Source organism: Styela clava, chromosome 6, assembly GCF_964204865.1.
Source record: "Styela clava chromosome 6, kaStyClav1.hap1.2, whole genome shotgun sequence".
NCBI classification, from domain to species: Eukaryota; Metazoa; Chordata; class Ascidiacea; order Stolidobranchia; family Styelidae; genus Styela; species Styela clava.
The window spans coordinates 21,032,403-21,054,470 of NC_135255.1; the positions used below are offsets into that span (position 1 = coordinate 21,032,403).

Here is a 22,068-nt window from a genome sequence, read left to right on the forward strand (position 1 = left end):
GGTTAAAACAAGAACAAATCGAAGTTTTTGTTAATTAATTCAAAAGCTTTTCAAAAAAAAAATTAACGCTTTTCAATTTTGCCGATTTTTGTATGATAATGGCTACATTTTATCTACATCTCCATAATCATAATTAGTCTCCTAGATTGTCTCTCAAACAATATAAAACTTATCTGCATATAATATAAGGTTCGTGAGATATGAGGTTTCAAAGTTGCATAATTCACACGGGATGATAAGATAACTATCGCAACTTTCACGAAACGCACGATACCAGTATGATTCCACAAGACAAATAGCAAAAGAAAAACGAGAATATCGGTCAGAAACCGAAGACTTATCGATCGAAAGTTAGGGTATCCCCCAAAACAGCGCTTTTACTCCATAGTGACACCTTGTGTCCCATCACTAATTAATTAATTACTCGCTAATTATACGACATAATTTGCCCAAAATCAATAGGCTTCTGCTCCGAGATAAGATGAATGCACATGCAAAATCTGGAGCAGATTCAATCTCGCTTTCGTGAGATATCGCGTGCATCTAACAGACAAACATACAGACAGACAAATACCTATCAACATACTTACCGATTAAAATCGTTAAGTAATAATGAAATTACCCGAATAAAATGCAAAACAGTAAAAAATTTCAAACAAATTGACGAACGAGACCTTCTGACGAAGCTAAAACATACACCTCAGTGCGTTCCCCCGATTCGCTGAACACAAAATGACGTCCGATATGCACCATTGCACTCGGTGTCTTCACTTGGATTATAGTCACGTTGCTACAGATAGTAAACGCTTGACTGATCTTCTGTTCCGACGCATTTCTTGTCGGCGAATGCATGGGAATTAATGGGTGAAGAGACAACCATACTTTGTAAAAAATCTAATGTTTTGAAGCACATATTAGTAATAGAACGTTTGTAACTTCAGCTCAATGATCCAGCCCAATCTTATTCAACCTTTTTTACCTTGGTATACCTTTTACAATTTTTCAGGAACTTTGTATACCTTACAAATACCAATGTTCATTAAATACCTAAATAAACATTAAATTTTAAGCACAGGTTGTACTACAATATCATCATGCAATCTAATAGGCTAGTGTCCGCAAGTTATAAACGTTGTAATTTGACTGCCTTGCCTTAGCGTGAACGGGAATATTGCTCAATGAAAATCAAGCAACATGCACGACAGCCAAAATCACCAAACCAGACACGTGCCCGCATTATCTATATAATTTGTGACGTAACAATGTGCTTGAGTCGGGTATTTGCGTGAATACCATTTTATATTTCATGTGCGCCTTGTTGTCTCCACTTGAATATTTTATAAATTATTATATTACAGTTTAGAATCCCCTACTTGGCTGTATACTGTTCGTATACCCTTTATCAATTGTATACCCAACTTATGGTCCGGTATACACTTGGGTATACTGTATACCTGATTGAAGAGCACTGATTTAGCTGATGAGGATCTTGATAAAAATAGGTGCTCGTAAAAATCGATTGGTTCTTAGAGGATGGATTCCCCTATAATTTCCGTGTATGAAGACTTGCGAAATACTTATCTTAAAGGTGGGTTATCACGCAACATTTTTGTAGCAAATTTGATTCTATATAATTTATTAAGATTTTTGGCGTTTACCGTTTGCATAAAACGGACTTCGTTTACGAGACTCGAATTTTTAAAAGTCGACCCTGCCGAAATCGAACGCAAATTAGTATGTCCCGTTGATGACGTAGTGGTGAGAACTCGTCGGCGAAACTTTGCATTAGGTCAGAAGCAATTATTGCATTCTGTGTACTTATTTTGAACCGTGTGCTAGTTCTATTGAGCGGTGCATTCGGAGGAAGCTTTTGTGATTTAAATCAATATCTTTAAATAATGTTATTGCATTATGAGAAATTACATTAAACTCAACTAATCGAGGTCAAGACGTACTAGAGTTCTGTGCCGGACCTTTTGCTGCAATATATTTTTTAGTGAAAAAGCGCATACCAGGCCATGGTATGGGTGACATGGTAGCAAGGGTTTGTAAAAACAGCCTTCTGACGTGACAATGTAATGCTACGTTGTGTTGTGCAATTGTATTTTACATGTATTACAGTATAAAGTACAATACAGTGCAGTAGTTTCGAATTCTAAAGTTTGTTTCAGATTCAGAAATTTGCCCACAATGTCAATTCAAAAGCGTAAGCAAACCGACTTTACGTTGAAGGAGATCATTGATGCTGCAAAAAAGGAACCGAATCAGTTCAAGCTGGCCAGGGAAATGAGCAAGAAATGGGGCATCGAAATTAAGAGAACCAAAGAGAATGGAATCATCAGCAAGAAGGATGCAATCGAGGCAGCCATCAAAGCTGGAGTTCCATCGAAACGCATGAGGCTGAAGCCGTCTCACCACTCAAAGCTTGATGACGGGGTGCTCATGTGGCTAAAGCAAGCAAGAAGACAGAATCTGCCTGTCGACGGCGATCTGATAAAAGAGAAGGCTTTAAAACTGGCCGAACTGATGCACATTTCAAACTTCATGGCGAGCAACGGTTGACTGGACAATTTTAAAAAGCGCCACGGAATCACGTTCAAGACAGTGCAGGGCGAAGCTGGAGCGGTGGATTCGCAATCCCTTCTTGAGTGGCAACAACAGGTTCTCCAGCCCCTTACTCGGGCAGTTCTCCGCAGACGACGTATTCAACCTGGACGAGACTGAACTCTTCTGGCGTTTGCTTCCAAACAAGACCATGAGTTTCAGGGGGAGAACGGTGCACTGGAGGAAAGAAATCACTTTTCTGGTGGGGGCAAATATGAGCGGCAGTGAGAAGTTTCCTCTTCTGGCGATCGGCAGTTCCCAGAAACCTCGTGCCTTCAAGAACAAAGAGATTCCCGTTAGGTAAAAGGCAAACTCGAAAGCACGGATGATGGCGAAGCTTTCCGAACAGGTGTTGCGTGAGTGGAACAGACGACTTGGCCAACAGGGACGCAAAGTGCTACTCTGTCTTGATAACTTCTCTGGTCATCCAGAGATCAAGCTGGAAAACATTAAACTGGTCTTCTTCCCATCCAACACGGCAGCAAATTCTCAACCAATCAATCAGGGAATCATGGAGAACCTCAAGCGCCCATACAAGAAGATTCTGCTTCGTCACCGACTCGAGGCCATGGACGAGTTCGAGTTCACATTGCTCGACGCTTTGCATAACGTTTGCCGTACTTGGAAGCAGGTCAGCGAGTCGACGATCAGAAACTGCTTCGTGAGAGCCAATTTTATCGAAGAGGAAATCCAATCTGAGCTTTATGATGTTGATCTGCTCGAGATCTGGGAAGCGCTGACTGTCGAGGAAAAGATGCAAGAGAATGAGGAGTTCAAACTGACTGTCTTTCATGAAGCTGATGACGCCTCGAGACTGGTGGGTTTTCTACACTGGATGAGATTGCGGAGGAGATGTTGCGCAGCGATGAGCCGCTTGAAAGCGAAGGTGATAAGATAAATGTTGAAGTTTCGTTCGAGGAAGCCCAGCGGGCATGGAGCACTGTCCGGAAGTTGAAGTAGCAGAGAAGCGGGAAGCCCAGTGTGATGCAAGCATGCGATCGGCTAGACCAGTGGTTCCCAACCTTTTTTTTTGCGACCCCAATTTTCGTAAAATCAATATTTACAGATACTCGCGACCCCGCAACAAGAAAAGCATTAGAAACCATACCTACGAAGTTAATTCGTTCCTAAATCCCTTCGTAGGTAGGGACACATTTTACCTGTAAATGCCCTAATCTGTTCTAACAACCCACAAAACTACTATACTATTTGTATAAATTATATTATGGTTAAAAACCGTAACAAATACATGTTAAAACTAGATTACGGCATAATAAATAGAAAAGGTATATTCATGGAAAGAACAGAGAAATAACGAATAAAAACAACAAACTGCTTGTTTGCTTATCTTTGGCGTTAGTCGACTAGGCTGGGCTAAGAGAAGACCGTGGAGAGCGGGAGTATAGCTGTATTTTTCGTTTTGTGATCGATGACAGTGAATCCGGGACCTCGCATGGCTTGGTTGAGCGAATTCAACGAGGCAGATATCTCCGCTAAATACGTCACGTTTGCTATAAACTTTTCTTGACTGAATTTTTCAGCTAAAGATATTTGTTTCTGTTTCGTTAAAAAAGTGGTTATATCTTGTTGCAGTTCAACAACTCTATTCAGAACTCGATCTCGTGACAACCAGCGCACTTCTGAATGTAATAACAATGAAGAATGCTCGGAGGGAGCCCATTTCCTGGCACAAAGAAAAAAACAGACGTTGATTGAGAGGTCTTGCCTTAATGTAGTTAACGCATTTTAAAACAGCATCTAGTGTTTCATGCAACTCCTTCGACATTTTTTTTGTTGCCAATGCCTGCCTGTGCAGAAAACAGTGGGTCCATTTTATCCCTGGGATTTTGTCTCTAACTAGTTTCACAACTCCAGACTTGATACCAGTTTTTGCCACTGCGCCATCGGTGCAAATTTCCGCACAATTCTCCCACGGGATTGAATGTTGAATGAAGAATCTGTCAAGACATTCAAAAATGTCTTGCCTTTTCGTATGTAAAGGCAGAGCTTTACAAAACAACAGATTTTCCAAGACCTCTCCGTTATAAATATATCTTATAAATACTGACAGTTGAGGGAAACTTGCTACATCGGTAGATTCGTCCTATTGAATGGCATAGTGAGGAGAAGCTTTCGTTTGATCAACGATTTGGTCAAGCACATCACCGGGCATGTCTTCGATTCTTCTTTTAACGGTTTTGTCCGACAAGGCAATAGAATTCAACATTTCGCTCTCCTTTTCTCCTATCATGATGTTTACAACCTTTTTCATTACTGGTAGTAACAGTTTTTCTCCGATTGTATGTGGTTTCTTTTGCCTTGCTATTTCGTAAGAAGCAATATAAGAAGCGTATACAGCGGATTTATTTGCAGTTTTAAATACTTTCATGACTTTTGCTTGTGCTAATAGCACTGTTACGGACTGCTTATAATCAAATTTCATTTTGTAATCAAGTTGTTTACATTATAGTGTCGCAATCGCGTTGCTCAATTTATTTACATGTACCCCTTTGTGATGTCACATCGAGACGTTTCTAGACTTGCCGAAGTCGGCGAGTATCTTTGATTATCGAGACGTGCCGTTTGTAACTGTAATTCCTAGATTATGGTTGTAATGCAGTAGGTTGCGTATGACTTAGTTTAGTTACCGTGACCATTAGATTTTGTTTTTAGTTGTTTAGGGCTATTGCATTCAGACTAGTTATATGTTTATGATTGAATAGGAATTATAGCTCCACTGAATGACCCTTATTGTTATGATTTAAGTTGTTCACTTTTGTAAATTCCGTTAGGGTACTCATTACCCGTTACGGTACTAGTTACCCATTACCCCGGTTCGGACGTCTCGTATTTGTTCTCATAACGTTATCTACATCTGCAAGTTACCTATATGTTTACTGTCATTATTTCTAGATTTGCTGCTCGATGATTAACTTTCGACATTAACATTAAAGTGATGTGGAACCTTTTCAATATAAGTTTCAAAGTATTTCAGATTGTTTGATAGTGTGGAACTGGGGAGGGATTTTGCAAGGTTCAACTAAGATCGTATCAAAGTATTATTGTTTGCACCGAGCAAAAGGTTCGGAGTCTACAGTACGCTAAAGTCAAACGCTAGAACTCTAGTCCAAATATCCAACAAGCACATCCAATTTGCGTTCAAAATATTCAACTGGTTTATTGACGCAACCCGGGTGATTTGATTCGAGGTGACGTAGTAGTTTGTTTTGTTTCATTGATTCTTTGGAAAGAATTTTCTCGCAGACAACACACTTAGGCTCACTATTTACCAGTAAATCCAAGTTTCAAAAACGCTTTATCATAATCTCGTTTTTTTGAAATTCCGGATGTCATTTTAGTGAAGAATTTGTGATAATGATTCAGTTATGTTTTATATTAATTTGAAATGTACCGGTAAGTAACTGCTTTGGAAAATTAGCAATTCTTTACATCCTTATATACGTATGTTTTTGGTTTGGCAAAATCAAGAAATTCTTTCTCCCTGCAGTCAGTTGAACAGGTGATGCAAATCTACCAACAATCCTCCGACTATCTATTCATTGTTATGCAATTTACGACACCGGTACGTTTCAACGTTACGTTACCGGCACACTGATATGTAATAGACAGAGGAACAACGCATCAGCATGATACAATAATTAAGCGTAGAGGACATAATTTAATAGTCACATTTCCAACCCCATGGAACTATCTCTCCCTAAAACTCAATCTATCATGAAATCGAATTCAGCCGAAAACATAGATGGTTTAGCCTGCAAGTGCACGTGTAAAGACTGTTGCCAGATCAGGGTCAAAGACAACAATACTTCGAATTGAACAACACGCATAAAAAAGCTGAAAACATCATTGACGTTCTAATCACTAAATCGCATTCTCTACCTGACCTTTAAAAACATCACTTTACTAATTTCAAATTATTGATGAATATAAGCGAATTAATGTACATTCACAAGAAGTTAGGTGACCCCGGAAAATCTGCTCGCGACACTGTTCGGGGTCTCGACCCACAGGTTGAGAACCACTGGGCTAGACGACGAGGTGCATGAAATCCGCAGAAAGAACATGCGCCAGCTGACGATTCCTTAGAGCAGGGTCGGCCAACCTTTTTAGCCGGAGGGCCACATTTAGTTTACTAATAATTGCGCGGGCCACTTAACATGGTAATTATGTTAATGACAAAAAAGTTAAAAACAAACAAAACCCTCGCATCCAACTTTCTCAATAATAAGAACAATAAAAAACAAAGATACTATAAAGTCAACAAAGGTATTTCTACGCGTAGATATTTGGTGTTAGGTTTGGCACTGTTTTTCGCTAACAAGTTTTCAATATTCGCTGAAATGGACGATGTAGCAATGCGAAGCAAATTTTTTATATGACTGTCAGAAATTAGTGATCTCATTTGCTTGTACATGTAAGTGCTGACAAATAATGGGGTCATTAAAACTGCCATTCTGTCAATCCTCTGAAATTCTTTCTTTAGAGACGTATTTTTTGTAAAATTGAGTAATGGTGGCAAGTCTTTAAACCTCTCCTTTAAATCAGACTGTTAATTGTACGTTATTTAAACCCCAAAGCAATTCAAAGTTGTCAACTCATCAATATTTAGCTTATTGACAAAACATCAAGGATTTTATGCATGTACATACCACGACTAAACACACAGCATTGGCAATTATCATTTATGCCCCCGGCAGGTTTGACCAAATAATATTTGGTTGGTGCTACATTTGAGCGAGAGACCACGTGATAAAATAAAAGAAGATTGTCTGACAGATGAGATAACGTTAAAGAGAATAGTATAAAAAAACAAGTGTGTAAGCGACATGTGGCCCGCGGGTTGGACGACCCTGCCTTAGAGTTTTGTGGATAACAGTAGATAACTTGAGAGAACACATTACAAGCACATACATATACTTTTGCTGTTTCACAGCCTCTTAATCGTTTCGTTCGTAACGTTTATTGTTTCGCTGTACCTCATGTGGTATATTAGCGAGGGTAAAGGGTGACTTGGTAAATATATTTTTCATTGAATTTAGTTGATGACGATCAAAAGTGGTATAGTAGCGAGGGTGCCATAGTATCGAAGTTCGACTGTATACAAATTGAATTGATAGAACTGACATAAAAAAAAAGATCAGGATAATATCACCAGACAGTTAACATACAACAGTGTTTTGTTGCATAATAATGTGAAATGAATATAAAAAAAAACTGAACCATTATTGGGAATCTACGTTTATCTTGTAGTAGACTATCACTCTTTTGGTAAATGTACAAATTGGCAATTTGTATTTGGTTCATACAAAAGTGTGACTGGGTATCATCATGCTTTGACTAAATATTTTATCAAACAGTCGATAAACGAAATAAAGTGGTAAATACTTACTCCAGGATCAGTTCTTCAAAGCCTTCTGAAGGGTGGTCAGTACCGGTAGTCGGTACGATCATTGAATAAAACGCCGTGGCTTGATCCCCTCACATTCTGAACTTCTTATGCATTAGCATTTATGTTTAACAATACAATATTGTTTCAATCTTTATTAAACTACGCGATGAGAAACTAGATTTAAACGCCAAAAACAGAGGTTGAACACCTTACTCGCCAATGGCGGATAGCTAATTTTTGGAATGAGTTCTCACTACTACGTCATCAAAGGCCGTTTCCAAATTTTCCACAAAATGTTCGCGTGATAACCCACCTTTTTCACCCACCTAGGCATGATTACCCTAAATTTTGCATATTATCCCGGCACAAAACGTCATAAAAAAGGGTCGATTAGACTCACGTTACAATACACACTTTCAGTGGCACAGCCAAGATTTTCGAACCGGTCTGGAGATCAGAATTCGGAAATTTACATGAATTGGTCCTGAAGCATTCGCCGAATTACGCCACTCGTAAAAATAGTCGGATCTTTTCAGAATTTCAACATACTGAAGACCGAAAACTTGATACCGCGTGTAGAGTTATTTGAGATTGATTTAATGCAGTGCTTGAATCAGGGATGTCCAATTCGAATGTAATATTCGAATATCGTTTTCTTTTTTCGAGTTTATAAGAGCACATATCCTAGCGCCGCGGTCCACGTTCCGATTAAAAACATTTCACAATTACTTCCTTTTCATCGTAATCGCTAAAGGCAGCCGTGTACGCACGGCAATAAATTAAATCCACCTGAAAAGATTTCAATTAGCGCTGACTTGAATTGTTTATAATACGTCGAGGAGGTTTTTGATTGAAAATGTTTTACGAATAATATATAAACGAAATTATTATCGTATAATTAAATTTAGTCGAGATAGTTTGTGCGGCCTCGACAATAATTCTAAAAGCAAATTATGTCGGGTTAACTCATTTGATGGCGCCCCAGAAGTATGTGCACCAAGATGGCGGACACCGGGACGTAGTATGTGTACCAGGTTAGAGCCACAATTTTATTCCAAATTTCCCTATTTTTGTTCTATTATGAGTTCCAGGACTAGCCAAGTGACTTCCGTAGTACTTGTACCTAGAATTATGACCCAATCTGAACCTGGTACACATACTACGTTCCGGTGTCCGCCAACTCGGGTCATATAGCCTACTTCGGGAGCACCCATTTGATTATGACAATGATCGTGTAATAATATTTGCGGTTTTCTGAATCATCGAAAACGAAATAATAAAAAAAACTCCGACCGCCGCCCTCTCACTCTCCACGGTCTACGTTCGTCGTTTTTATTTGTTATTCCTCTATTCTTTCTATGTGTACATTTTCTATTTATTATGTGGTAATTTAATTCTAACATGTGATTGTTACGGGTTTACCCAGTATCATAATTTATTCAAAAGTTATGTCCGAGTTTTGTGTTGGCTTAGAACGAATTGGGGCATTTATGTGTAAACTGCGTCGTTACTTTCAGAACTTTCTACCTACGAAGGGGATTCCGAAACGAATTAATTTTATAGTTAGAGTTTTTGCTGTATTGACAGCCAGTTGTGATTATTTTTCATGATATATCGTTGTTAGAAAAATTCCAAGATCTACGATAACATCCCAAAGTCTACCCAAATTTATTTTGGTACAATTAATAAATTGCTTCTACGTACTTTATCTTAATCAGGCCATAGTCAGGATTTTCAAAAGCGGTTCAAAATAAATATTGATCGCCCCGAAATTCTTGCAAAACGGCTCCTGTAATTGTAGCGCTAAAAGAACCGACTTTTTACTGACTAATAATTTTTCAGTTGCGCCAGGTATTCACGACCAATACTAGACTATTTAAAATGTCTTGCTTTGTTGAATTAATTGCGGTGCGCCGACTTACGTCAAAATATGAGCATCATTATAAAATATAAAGGCAATACCAAATAATGGAATACTGTCTGAATAAACAGTATTTATCGCTAGTTGTGATTCGTATTTTCGCGATGTTGCGAATTCTACAAATCCGATATGTTCTCACAACACTGACTCCGCTCTGCCACTCCTATTATTTTTTTTATTTTTCAACGCTAGAAGAATCTCTAGGTCTGGGATAAAATATCAAAAAACTACGATTTATTTTAGTACATTAAAAATTGACTGAATATGCATTACATTATTTATCTTATATTTCATAATAACCGCAGAGTAAAAGTTGCATGTGACCCCGACGATAGTTTCATAATGCCTTAAAACAGGGATGTGCAAACTGTGGCTCGATAAGAAAATTTGTACGGGTCGCGGAGAAACGCCAATTTTGAATGGTGTTCCCACGAAACGAGTTTTCAAATAATTTAATTTGGTGGGTGCGAGCAATTTTAATCTTTCTCTCTTTTACAAAGCCTATACTAGGTACCACTGTCATAATACTAAAACAAGCTAGCAAAATCCTGTTACGAGATGCACAATGTTATAAAAACGCGTGCCTCACTGAATTCGATTAAAATTAAAAGCATGTGAGCACACATACATGAAATTTATTTTTTTATCGCATCATCGTCTTCTCACTGAATCCCGCTAGCAACACGTTGTATAAACCCGCGGGAAATAAACGTGCCAGATAATTTTTTGCCGCGTCTCACAGGGCTGCAATGTTTTAAACAAAACGTTAAAAAATTAAACAAATATCACCACACGCGTTTTAAAGGTTTTCGATCTTTCGTATGTAGAAAATATTATGTTAGCCGAAGCAATATTACGAGAAGAATTTTCGTAAATTGATATTTTGTATACAGAGCCTTTCATTGGTAGAGTTTCTAGGTGCGGCCCACGGCTTTATCCATGAACTTGTATATGGCCTCCTGTCAATGAAGGTTGCACATCCCTACTCTAATAGATATATATCGCAGGCATAGTGAAGGAGAATAAATAACGACGTGAAGGTGCTCGGTGTCCAACGTTACGGATCACACTGAATTAGATCGGCTAATATAACAAAATTCAAACGCACACCATTCAGACATTTCCACAATCCTCAAAAATTGACCAGAAACCACCCTCTGGGTCGCATTTCCCACTTTGGATTTAATATACGATGTCACCTACATGGTCGCACTTGTGGCCAAATATAAATTTGTCCGAATACATCATATAATTTCTATTTCAACAGTGTATATGAATACGACCGTATAAAAATATTTCCATTGAATTTCCCGGTATAATACACCATTTTACGAGATTTCAGGCTTTAATTTCACGAGACTCCGCCATAAGATAAGCATTGTTTAAGCGCCCCAGAATATGATTTTACAGAAGGTCACTCAAGCGTGGCACGTCTGTGGCGACAACAATGAGTTTTCTATTCATTGTTAAGTCATCAATGGTCATACCGGAGACAATGCATAACAACAAGACGTCAAGCTGCCTTTGTTTATTTACCATGATTTAACGTGAATCTGTTGGCCACGGTCTGACATCTAGTGGGAGTTTACTACTTACCGTCGTCTGCCCAACTTTTTTTGCAGCGGAACGTTGGTAGAGTTGCGGTTTGAGCTATAAATTCTTGAAAAATCTCCGTAATAATAAAAAACAAGAATGCGGGAAGTGGTGGAGAAAAGCCTTAATGTCAGAATATACCGGAAGATAACAACCACGCGAATCGCAGCTGTTCAAAATATCATCCACGAAAGCTTTAAATGGTGATGCAGTGCACCGGTACTACCGGACCTATGCAAGAAACATATTTTGATCAAATTAGCAAAACAACTAATGCGATCAATTTGTTCTCATCATTCGAATTTATTGGAATTTGACTCAAAAATAAGAATTTTTGTGTCTAAATTAATTTAGTTACCGTTATTTTTATATCATATACCGTAGGCTAGTTTGTTCATTCGGTATCCAGTTGCACCAGGACATTAGATTAACGCCATACGGTATGTTACAATGTTAACGCAGCTGGTTAACAAACAAGTAATATAGTTGGTTCGCGGAAATTCAGTTTCAGCGAATCAAAATAATAACTGTTCAACGCGCTGCTTTAAAAAATTGTAGTTGTATTCTTTCTGCGGTCTGAATGAACGATACATAGCTACCAAAAATAGCGAAATGTAAGTACATGGTCAAACGCTTCAAGATATAATAATTGACTGTCGATGCATGTGTATTGTACTGATAAAATGTTTTATAATTTATTCCAATGAAAAAATACAGTTTTTAGTAAAAAAAACGAAAAATATTGATTTTTGCTAGTGCAAATTTTGATAAGAATGAAAACATCAATGCAAGCAGGTATTGCCTTTTCTCTAATTTTTGTTTACAGAGACTGCTGCCGAGAGTTGTTTTTGAATATGTCAAAAAAGAATGCACTCTATGTTGTGTTAGTGTGCTGTCTTTGTGATGGACCTTTCCCCGACCTTTGACCCTCGAAAAATTCTTCCTGTACTTTACCATTGCAAAATTTTCAGGGCTATTTTAAGAGTGCTTTTGCGAGTTGGCGCCTGTAAAATGGGGTATGTGTTTCAAACCATCATTATGATTCATCGCATACAACAAACTGTTTTTTAAAAGTACCGGTAAAGAATTTCAGGCTAGTCTATCACAGCTATTTCTACAATAATTTTTATTACTGCAATTTAATTAAAACTCCTAGGAAGACAGCGTGATCATTGAATTATCTGATTTTTTAACACAACTGAAAACTAACGAAAGATTTCAAAAACGCGAAAACAAGGTAATGTTTACAACCACGCTTGAAAATCTGTCTGAGTGGGAAAAGTGTCTGAGCGGATGCGAAAAGGGGGCATTGTTACGTCACTCTTCGCATCTTGCTGATTGGCCAATGTCACGAAATAAACAAGGAAGTCGATGCTCGGGGAAAGGTCCATTGAGGTATCGCTTTTGATGCCTATTTTTTGTGCATGCCTCCACATTTATACAGCGGTTACCAACCAAGGACCACAGATTAATTGGAGGGAGCCACCAGTAGGTTATGTCACAGTATGTCTTCCCTTTGTGTTGAGCATGTAGTGTTTGAACATGGGATTTGGAATCTCCCAATGAAAATAACAATATAAATACCACTGGAACGATGAACAAGACCATGGGAAGGGAATAATATTTTATTACTGGCATTGCACAAATTGATAGACCTTAAGATTTTTTTTTTCTAAAACATTCCAATACACAGCTCAGACACCGAAAAAATACAAGATTTGAAATTTTCTTTCAAAATATCACAATTCACCTAACTTTATACTGAAAAACATTTGGTGTTTCTAACCAACTTCTGTTGTAGATACAGTATTTGGAGCTAAGTTAGGCCGGCCGCACACAACATCAATATTTTTCTGCAAAAAATATTTTCTACGCAATATTTCTCACGAAAATATTTCTTGGCGCAATATCAAGAAAAAATATTTCTTCGCTAGCGCACACTGAGTGTTCTTGTTTGTTCAATAATTATCCGCGCGCCGCGCCACTTCGTTATGTCAGGCAAAATTCAGGTCTTGCATTTACAAGGTATTGACAAGCGACTCTACTTATATGGAAATATGTATGAAGTGTGTTTCCAAAATGAAGTAATGATACCGGTACGGTACCCCCACGAGATATATGCAGTCTCTGCGTACGGCGCGCCTGTTCACAGTACCGCACAGAATGCCGGTAAGTGCATGTAGCCTACAACCGTACCGGTCTGTCGGTACGTACCTGTAGTAATAGATACCGTACGGTAACGGAGAGAAGGTTGCAAGGTTACTTTAGGGATCTGCTGTTTTCATTCAAATTAACTGATGCGTTACTGGGTAACGGTATCTGAGATATGCTTATACGAACTTTAGAAAGTCAGCAATTTCCACATTAAGCCAAGAATAATTTCGAAATTGCACTGTACCGTACCGGTACCTTACCCTACTGTGTTTTCTGGTCAGACTCATGTACATACTTGTAGGTAGCGGCACCAGAAATTTAGACAAGTGTCTGTGCATTATACACTTCTAACTGTTTTCTCTTTTCAAATATATGTAGGCTACAGGAGATTGTAATATTTATATAGGCCTATGTGTCACTGTCAGTATGGATGATGACGAAGAAGATATCAATGTCATTTTATTATTTTGGCTTTCAAAGAAAAAGGAAAGTCAAAGGAATCACCGTATCTGGACTCATCCGATTAACAAAAAGCGAAGTGTTTACGGTTCTTATCACCACGTACCATCTTTATGACCTCATTGGAACATTTACTCGATGAACATGCACCTATGGTACCGGGTTCTCGCAAAAAAACAAAAATTCTATCCAAACCCTGGATTACGAATGGTATCCAAACATCCATTAGATTAAAAAGTAAAATGCATAAAAAATATTATTTGCATGGCAGTGAAAGCCAACGCGCACATTACAAAAAATACCACAACATCTTAGTTCACCTACTAAGAAAATCAAAACAAGCTTATTATTTGTCAAAAATGAAAAGCAATAGAGGAGATGTAAAACAAACATGGCAGACAATAAAGGAGATTGTGAACATTAAATCGAGGAACAACTCCTCAATATCAGAACTAAAACTTCAAAATGGACTCAAAACTAATGATAGCCTAACCATTGCATCCGAACTTAATAAATTCTTCTCAAATATTGGAAAAAATTTAATAGCAGATGTTCCCACAACAAATGAACATTTCTCGAGCTTTCTAAAAGCTCCCGTTAAGGAGTCAATTTATATGCGACCAACAAATGTGACCGAAGTCTTCAAACGGGAAAGGCCACAGGCCCATATAACATCTCTACATTTCTCCTTAAGAAGATTGCTGAAATAATCTCACCCATCATAGTAAATTTCTTCAACACGTCTATAAGAATAGGCATATTTCCATCTGCGCTGAAACTTGCCAGAGTCATACCATTATACAAATCAGGTGATAAAACTAACCCATCTAATTATCGACCAATCTCCATCTTATCATGTCTGGCAATTGTCTTTGAGAAACTTCTGTATTGCAGATTAAGTGATTTTTATGATGAGAACAAACTAATAAATAAATGCCAATTTGGTTTTCAAAAAAATCACTCAACAAGCCTTTCATAGAATATATCTATGATAAATTCGAGAAGGGAGAGCATGTCTGCTGTGCCTTTTTAGACCTAAAAAAAGCCTTTGATACCGTTAGTCATAGCATACTCCTTCGCAAACTTAATCACTACGGAATTCGAGGTTGCGCGCATGCTCTCATCAAAGATTATCTGCAGGGCAGACTCCAATTTGTCGAAGTTGACTCTCACCGTTCCCAAGTTCTTCCAATCGAAGCTGGTGTAATCCAAGGGTCTTGCCTTGGCCCACTATTATTCGTTCTTTTTATAAACGACATCTCTCATTGCTCTGATTTGATGACCAAATTATTTGCAGATGACACCGGTCTTCTCTGTAGTTCCAAATCTTCACTGAATCTCCAAAATCATGTCAACCTAGAAATGGTAAAAATTTATAATTGGATGCTAAGTAACAAGCTCACCATCAATATACAAAAGTCTAAAGTAGTCCACATTAAGCTAAATCACAACCGCGACAAAACTCCTCTAGAAATCAAAATCAATGGAATCGAGCTCGAGTCTGTGCCTTCGTATAAATATCTGGGGTTAAACATAGACAATCGTCTACAGTGGGATGTGCACATCAATGAAGTGCGAAAAAAACTTTCACGTTCAGTAGGCATCTTGAGCAAACTCCAACATTACACGGACAGAAATACACTGAAGATAGTTTATTATTCTCTCTTTCAAACATATATCCAATATGCAGTTGTTGCATGGGGATCAGCCTCGAAGTCAAAACTAAATCCTATTAAAGTTTTACAGGACAGGGCCGTTAAAATTCTCTATAGGCCTACTGCTCATATTAACATGAATATTATGTATCATGATTATGAAACTGGTGTCCTGATTCTGAAGTATACCGATATTTATCATCTAGAAATTTGTAAGTTGATGCACCAATTCCACAATTGTTGCCTGCCACAGGCATTTAATAACTATTTTGTCAAGCAAAGCAATGTTCACAATTATAACACTAGATCAGCATCTACATCATCACTCCATGTACCTCGCCAGACTTACACTAAAACTCAAAATTCACTCAAATATAAGGGTGTTATTATGTGGAATGCTCTCCGTGCTGATTTACGAAGCATGTCATACCAACTTTTCAAATCAAATATGAAAAAGAATTTCGTGTCGACTTACTTCGAATGCTTGTAACAACCCGACCAAGATCTTTATTGTGGCTGCTTTTATGACACCACCTGAAAAAAAATATAATGTGAAAGGTTATTGAATCACTGCAATGACCTAGTAATTACTGTATACTTGCAATAGTTAATATATTATGTCTTCATTACTTTACAGCAACTATCTTTCTCAATTTATAACTCTTGTATCTTTATATGACAAACGTTCATTACTGTATTTACTTTAATGTAGTGAATGAGTTCATATCTGATTTCTGTAATTGAATCAATGCCCTGAGCAATGACACATGTTATTCATATGTTAAAAAGCAAACAAAACATGTCCTATTAACATGATTTTTTTGTCGACTTACTTCCAATTGTTTGAAACAATCTGTCTCTTAGGTTGTTGTATTACTGTTTTCATACCCTCACCTAAAACAGAGTAAATAATGTTATTGAACTATTCCTAATGACCAAGTACTGTAAATATGGCTTAGCTGTGATAATTGACGTAATTATTGCATTACTAATTTTCTCATTACGCTGTCCTTATATGTTCAAACTGTCGTCCAGTGCAAATCATTCTTTTATTGGACCACGTCTGCATTGATATACAGTATATCACTGCAGCACTGAGTACCGTTACCGGTACCTACCACGTTACCGTATCTCGTTTAATTTAATTTTAGCGTCACAGATATTCCGTCTTCCTATTTAATGCTACAAGATTTTATTACCTGTTTTCTTTGCTTTCAATATCCACCGCGTCTAATTGAATGCCACTGTTACGCCTTCAGAATCTGACGTTTATTGCCGACTGTTAGACAATGCGCATCACAATAGTATTGTTGTGACCCAGTCCATTAATGCCATCTCCATGGTTACCAAGTTAGTGGTGTTCAGAGTCGTGTTTTGTTGAAGTGAGCGACTGTTGATTATAGTAGATTATCGAGATATTGTATGCATTTTATTTTCCAATTTACTTACACTTGATTCGACTTTTTCTTCTTTATAATATAGTGTCCAGAGTTATTTTATAGGTGCCGCTGCTCGATAACCACCACTGATTTCCCGCGTCCTTTTCATCCTGAAATATGGCCTATTTATAATTCATTGCCATTTGCATGTTTGCGCCTATTTAAACTATGGTTATATAAAAAACTACTTATTACTGAGTGTTCGCAATCAGGCTATCTCTAGCCAATGTATACAACACGTATCAGCATTTCAGACCTTTATCTACCCGATTAATCAGGGAATACCCTACGAGTTATCCGGTAGGATGGGATTTTCAAACCTGTACCGGTACATTTTATTCTTAAAACATAACTTCCGAGTTTCCAAATTAAATTAGATGACGAATCTTGGGTGTCGCTGCTCGATAACCAAATTTGGTTCCCCGCGGCTTCCTTTCCCCAGTAAAAATATGTGTTAAATTTTGTTTATCTTTTGATTTTGTATGTTATTTTTTTGCTGGTTGAAAAAAATAAAATTGACTATGACTATTCCATGAATTGAGCAATGATCGTCTGCGGTTCCGCAGAACGCAGTATTCAAGAATGTCTATAGACTGCTTCAACATACTGGTTTCAAAAATAACTCCATTCGTGAAAAAACGACGAGACACAAACTCCAGGAAATATATCAGAGTTGAAGAAAGATTGGTTGTCACTTTAAAGTGGTTGTCTAGACATTGTTGTTTGATGCGGTCTAGTCTTATAAGCTTCTAAACCTATTTTCATAGATTATGATCTCATGGGTTTGGCGGTATAGGCTGGTAACCAGACGAGAAATCGTGGTTCGCCATATGATTAAGCCGTATTATCGGATAAATATGTAAATCCTATTCTATCCATGTTGAAAATCATTTTTTGTTTCCTATATTATTGCTGATACATTTTGGCAAGGAATAAGCTGGCAGGCATTTTCTAATGAAAAGTATTTTACCCACTTTTTGACTGGATTGCATCCAAGCTTGTACATATAAAATAAATTTCTCATTTTTATTTCAGGTACCTTGCCACTGGATTGAGTTTTAGGCAAATGACCTTCGATTTCAGAATGGGAGAGACGACCATTGGAAAGATTGTTGAGGAAATATGCGAGGCTATTTTCAAAAGTCTCAAAAGCGAATACATGCCCACACCAAAACAGAATGACTGGCTTGAAATTGCCAATAATTTTCACAAATTGTGGAATGTGCCTAATACATTAGGTGCAATAGATGGAAAACATATAAGAGTGAGAAAGCCTCATGGGAGTGGATCATCATTTTTTAATTATAAAGGTTATCATTCGTTGGTTCTCATGGCTTGCGCCGATGCCGAAGGGATCTTCACTACTATCGATGTTGGTGATTATGGAAGAAACAGTGATGTGAGGAGTATTCAAACAATCCAGTTTGGGAAAAGCATTGTATACTGGCCAACTCTCACTCCCATCTGATTCTCCATTGCCATCATCTGAAACTGAACAAACTTTTCCCTACTTTTCATTGCGGATTAGGCATTTCAGTTATCCAGAAGGATAATGAAACCTTATCCACAACGAGGGCTTACTTCTGACAAAAGAATATATAATTATCGCATGTCACGTGGGCGGCGCATTATTGAATGTGCATTTGGAATGATGTCCGCAAAGTGGGGAGTATTGAATACTGCTATGAAGTGCATAGACATGAACAAAGCTGTGTCAATTGTTTGTGCAACATGTATACTGCACAACTTTGTCAGAATTTTAGAAGGAAAGCCAATGGAAAAGTTTGTTGAATTCATTTCCAAAAAAAGTTCAGATATTCCCTCTCAACAATTGCTAGGTAGTATGCCAGAAAATGGAAATCGCCCAGCAAATGAAGCAATAAGAATACGCGACAGCATTTGTGAATATTTTATGGGAGTTGGCAGTGTTCCGTGGCAGACACAATCTGCTTTGGGGCATATGGGAGACCAAAACTAAGCTAGAACTACCATAGGTACACTTCTGACACCAACAAACTGATCAAAATGCTTCTTTGCAGTCGAACGCTATAATACTGAGGCTGGCTGATATCAATGTGTTAATGCATACCAACATTATACTCTGAGATGACCAAACTCAAATAATTTACCAATTCCCAATACATTTGCAGGAAAATATCTTCTATGGGGTCACGCTGAACAGAACAAGTGTATATACGTTGGACTGATTTTATATTTAGGAGGCTGGGGTAAAGACTGCTTTGAATGGTTTTTACAACTGGCAGAACATGAGCTTGCATCCGTCCAAACAAACTTGGTTTAATTTGTTCAATTTTACAAAAGCGTCAGAAACCACTACCTATATGCATTTACTTCGACAAAATAAATGAAAACAGTATCTCTCATTTTGATGTTTATTTATATTGATAGTTTTTACCAAAAGCCAGATTGAAATAAAAATAGTTTGTAATCCAGCAATGTTAATTTGGCATGATCTAATCACAGTCAACCTGCAGTATAGTTATACAATCATTGTCGCTATCTTCCACATTTTCTGTAATTAACTCTAAGATCCTCTTTTTAAATTTCAACTTTCTCTTTTTATCAAAGCTCTTCATATCTGGCAAAATAGACATCAGAAAATTAAAATCGGGGTCATTCCTTTCCAATCCTCTCTCCTCTCTTGCTTTTAGGTAACTTATTATTGCTTTATCAATATTTGATGCTTTGCTCTCAAGCTGAACCCTTTTGACCAGCCTTCTTTTCTCTCTAGCATCACCCTCTTGTACAATATCACTTGCACTCAATGAACTTCCTTCAAAGCTTTGGTCTGACGATTCATTCTCTGCGGTTTCATAATCAGGACATTCAATAACTTCTAAATCTAAATTCTCTCTCTGTGCCCTCGATTTTAAATGAGGCATAACAAATCCAATATATTCATGCAAGTAATAGGATTTCTTTGCTGTCGTGCCTGATCCTGACGGTGGTTGGTCACGCAGATTTTTCCTCAGAGCTGTCCTGAGCTTCTTCCATGTCTCCTTGCAGTTATCCACTGAAATAATTATCATCTAATAATAAATTGAAAACTTTTGATAAGCCAATGACAAGAAAAATAAAATAAATTTTATCCTCAACTCAAGGTGGTATGGTATTGATAGAGTTGTATGCTAAGGGGTATTTGATATGGATTTGCAGTTGGACACAGACCGAGAAAACGTCGACGTTTGAAGAAATTTGACTAAGTGGAAAAGAACTATTTACATACATTTTTAGGAGAAAAACAAACAGGTGCGTAGATAGTTTGTCAACAAATGGGTTGAGAACTGACAGCTAGTCAAATGGACGTGAAAACTTAGGAAAGCCTGGTAGGATATGCCACATCTTTGTACAGAGAATATATTTTACTGATGTCTTGTATACTATGTGCAATACTAACCGGTTTCATTCACTTCTGCTACTGTTTTCCAAATTAACATCTGCACATTTCTGTCACTGTATGCCGGGTTACACACATCGTAAAGCTCAGAGTGTTGCTCAATAGCTTGCAACAGAAGGATGTTTTTATTTGCATCATGTGACCGTTTCATTTTAAGATAACAGATATGATTCACTGAAAATTATAACCATCAATTCAATTCGTATACCAGAAACTTATACATTCTAAATTATATATACTGAACTGTACGTATAGAAGCTAATAAGAAAAATTTTTAGGGGCGAATTTTTGGCTTATTAATAAACTAATAATGTCACAACAACCAAACACTGTGTGTAACTTTTTATGTGTCATAATCCGGCTGTATTTGAATTTCAGTACGGTACCGGTATGTCAGTATGTGCGACACCGGTACCAAAACACTGAAACATTGTTTGGACTTTCAGAATCAGTTGTTCCCCAAAATACCGTATACTGATAAACATGCACCGGTAGCTACCGGTATGTTTTCATCATCTTGTCACCCAACAATTAGAATATGATTTACATATTTATACCGAGGAAGCGAAAATTAAAATGAAATACGGTACTGGTTCCCGGGATAGAAACCATCTAGCCTCAGTTTATGTACCGGTACCGTATTTTCCACTATGTCCAACTGCCCTGATTGCTATTACCGGTCTAACTTCACCATGCGAACCACAAAGCAATGTCACAAAACTAAATAACTGTTTATTCTAAACCTACTCTTCACAACCGTCAACAAGATAACGCAAACAGCTGAAAACGCAGCTATGGCGAGTTTCCCCGCAAGGCAATTATCGCGCGCAAGCAATAAAAATAGAACATGATCTGTTGCTCGAAAATAATAGAACAGCAATAAATTCACTCAAAATATTGCCTAAATTCACGAAACAATAAAGTCTCACGTGTGTGCGGGTTTTCAATAAACAAAGGGAGTTCTGAAAAATATATTGCGTCGCAATAAAAATATTGTCGCTGTGTGCGGCCGGCCTTAGACTTGGACCAACTTCGAAATTTTTTGTTTTGTTCAGCAGGTATCCTCATTGGTGATCAAGCTCCCATCAATGTAATGAGTTAGCTACGGTTTCAGGGAACAGCCAATTTCACGCCAATGTTGTGCGATCGATAGTGTCCTGTTTGACGTGAAATAAACACCTGCATTGAGATAATATTCTCATATGTGAGAAACACTTCCATAGCACAGGGATTTGCAAAATGTGAGCCATTTATGTTTTCTTGTTTTTCTGTAACTTTTCTTGCCTTCCTTTTTCGCTACCTCAAAGAATAATCGAATTCCAAGCCACTTCTTTGTCAATTGTAATCAATGACAATCAAATGTATCTTAATTTCATTATAATTCTGCCACTTGTTCATTTGGTTTTGCAGCATCA

At 37.6% G+C, this 22,068-nt stretch overlaps 1 protein-coding gene across 1 annotated transcript; it reads right to left on the reverse strand.

Moving 5' to 3' along the window:
- Positions 1-19,088: 19,088 nt before the first annotated feature.
- On the reverse strand, positions 19,089-20,930 carry LOC120326281 (uncharacterized). Its single transcript, XM_078113956.1, has 2 exons — positions 20,654-20,930; positions 19,089-20,269 (listed from the first exon to the last, which is right to left on the reverse strand). Exons 1-2 carry the CDS (start codon positions 20,802-20,804, stop codon positions 19,710-19,712), a joined length of 711 nt encoding a protein of 236 aa, XP_077970082.1. The 5' UTR covers positions 20,805-20,930; the 3' UTR covers positions 19,089-19,709.
- Between the last annotated feature and the right edge of the window lie 1,138 nt (positions 20,931-22,068).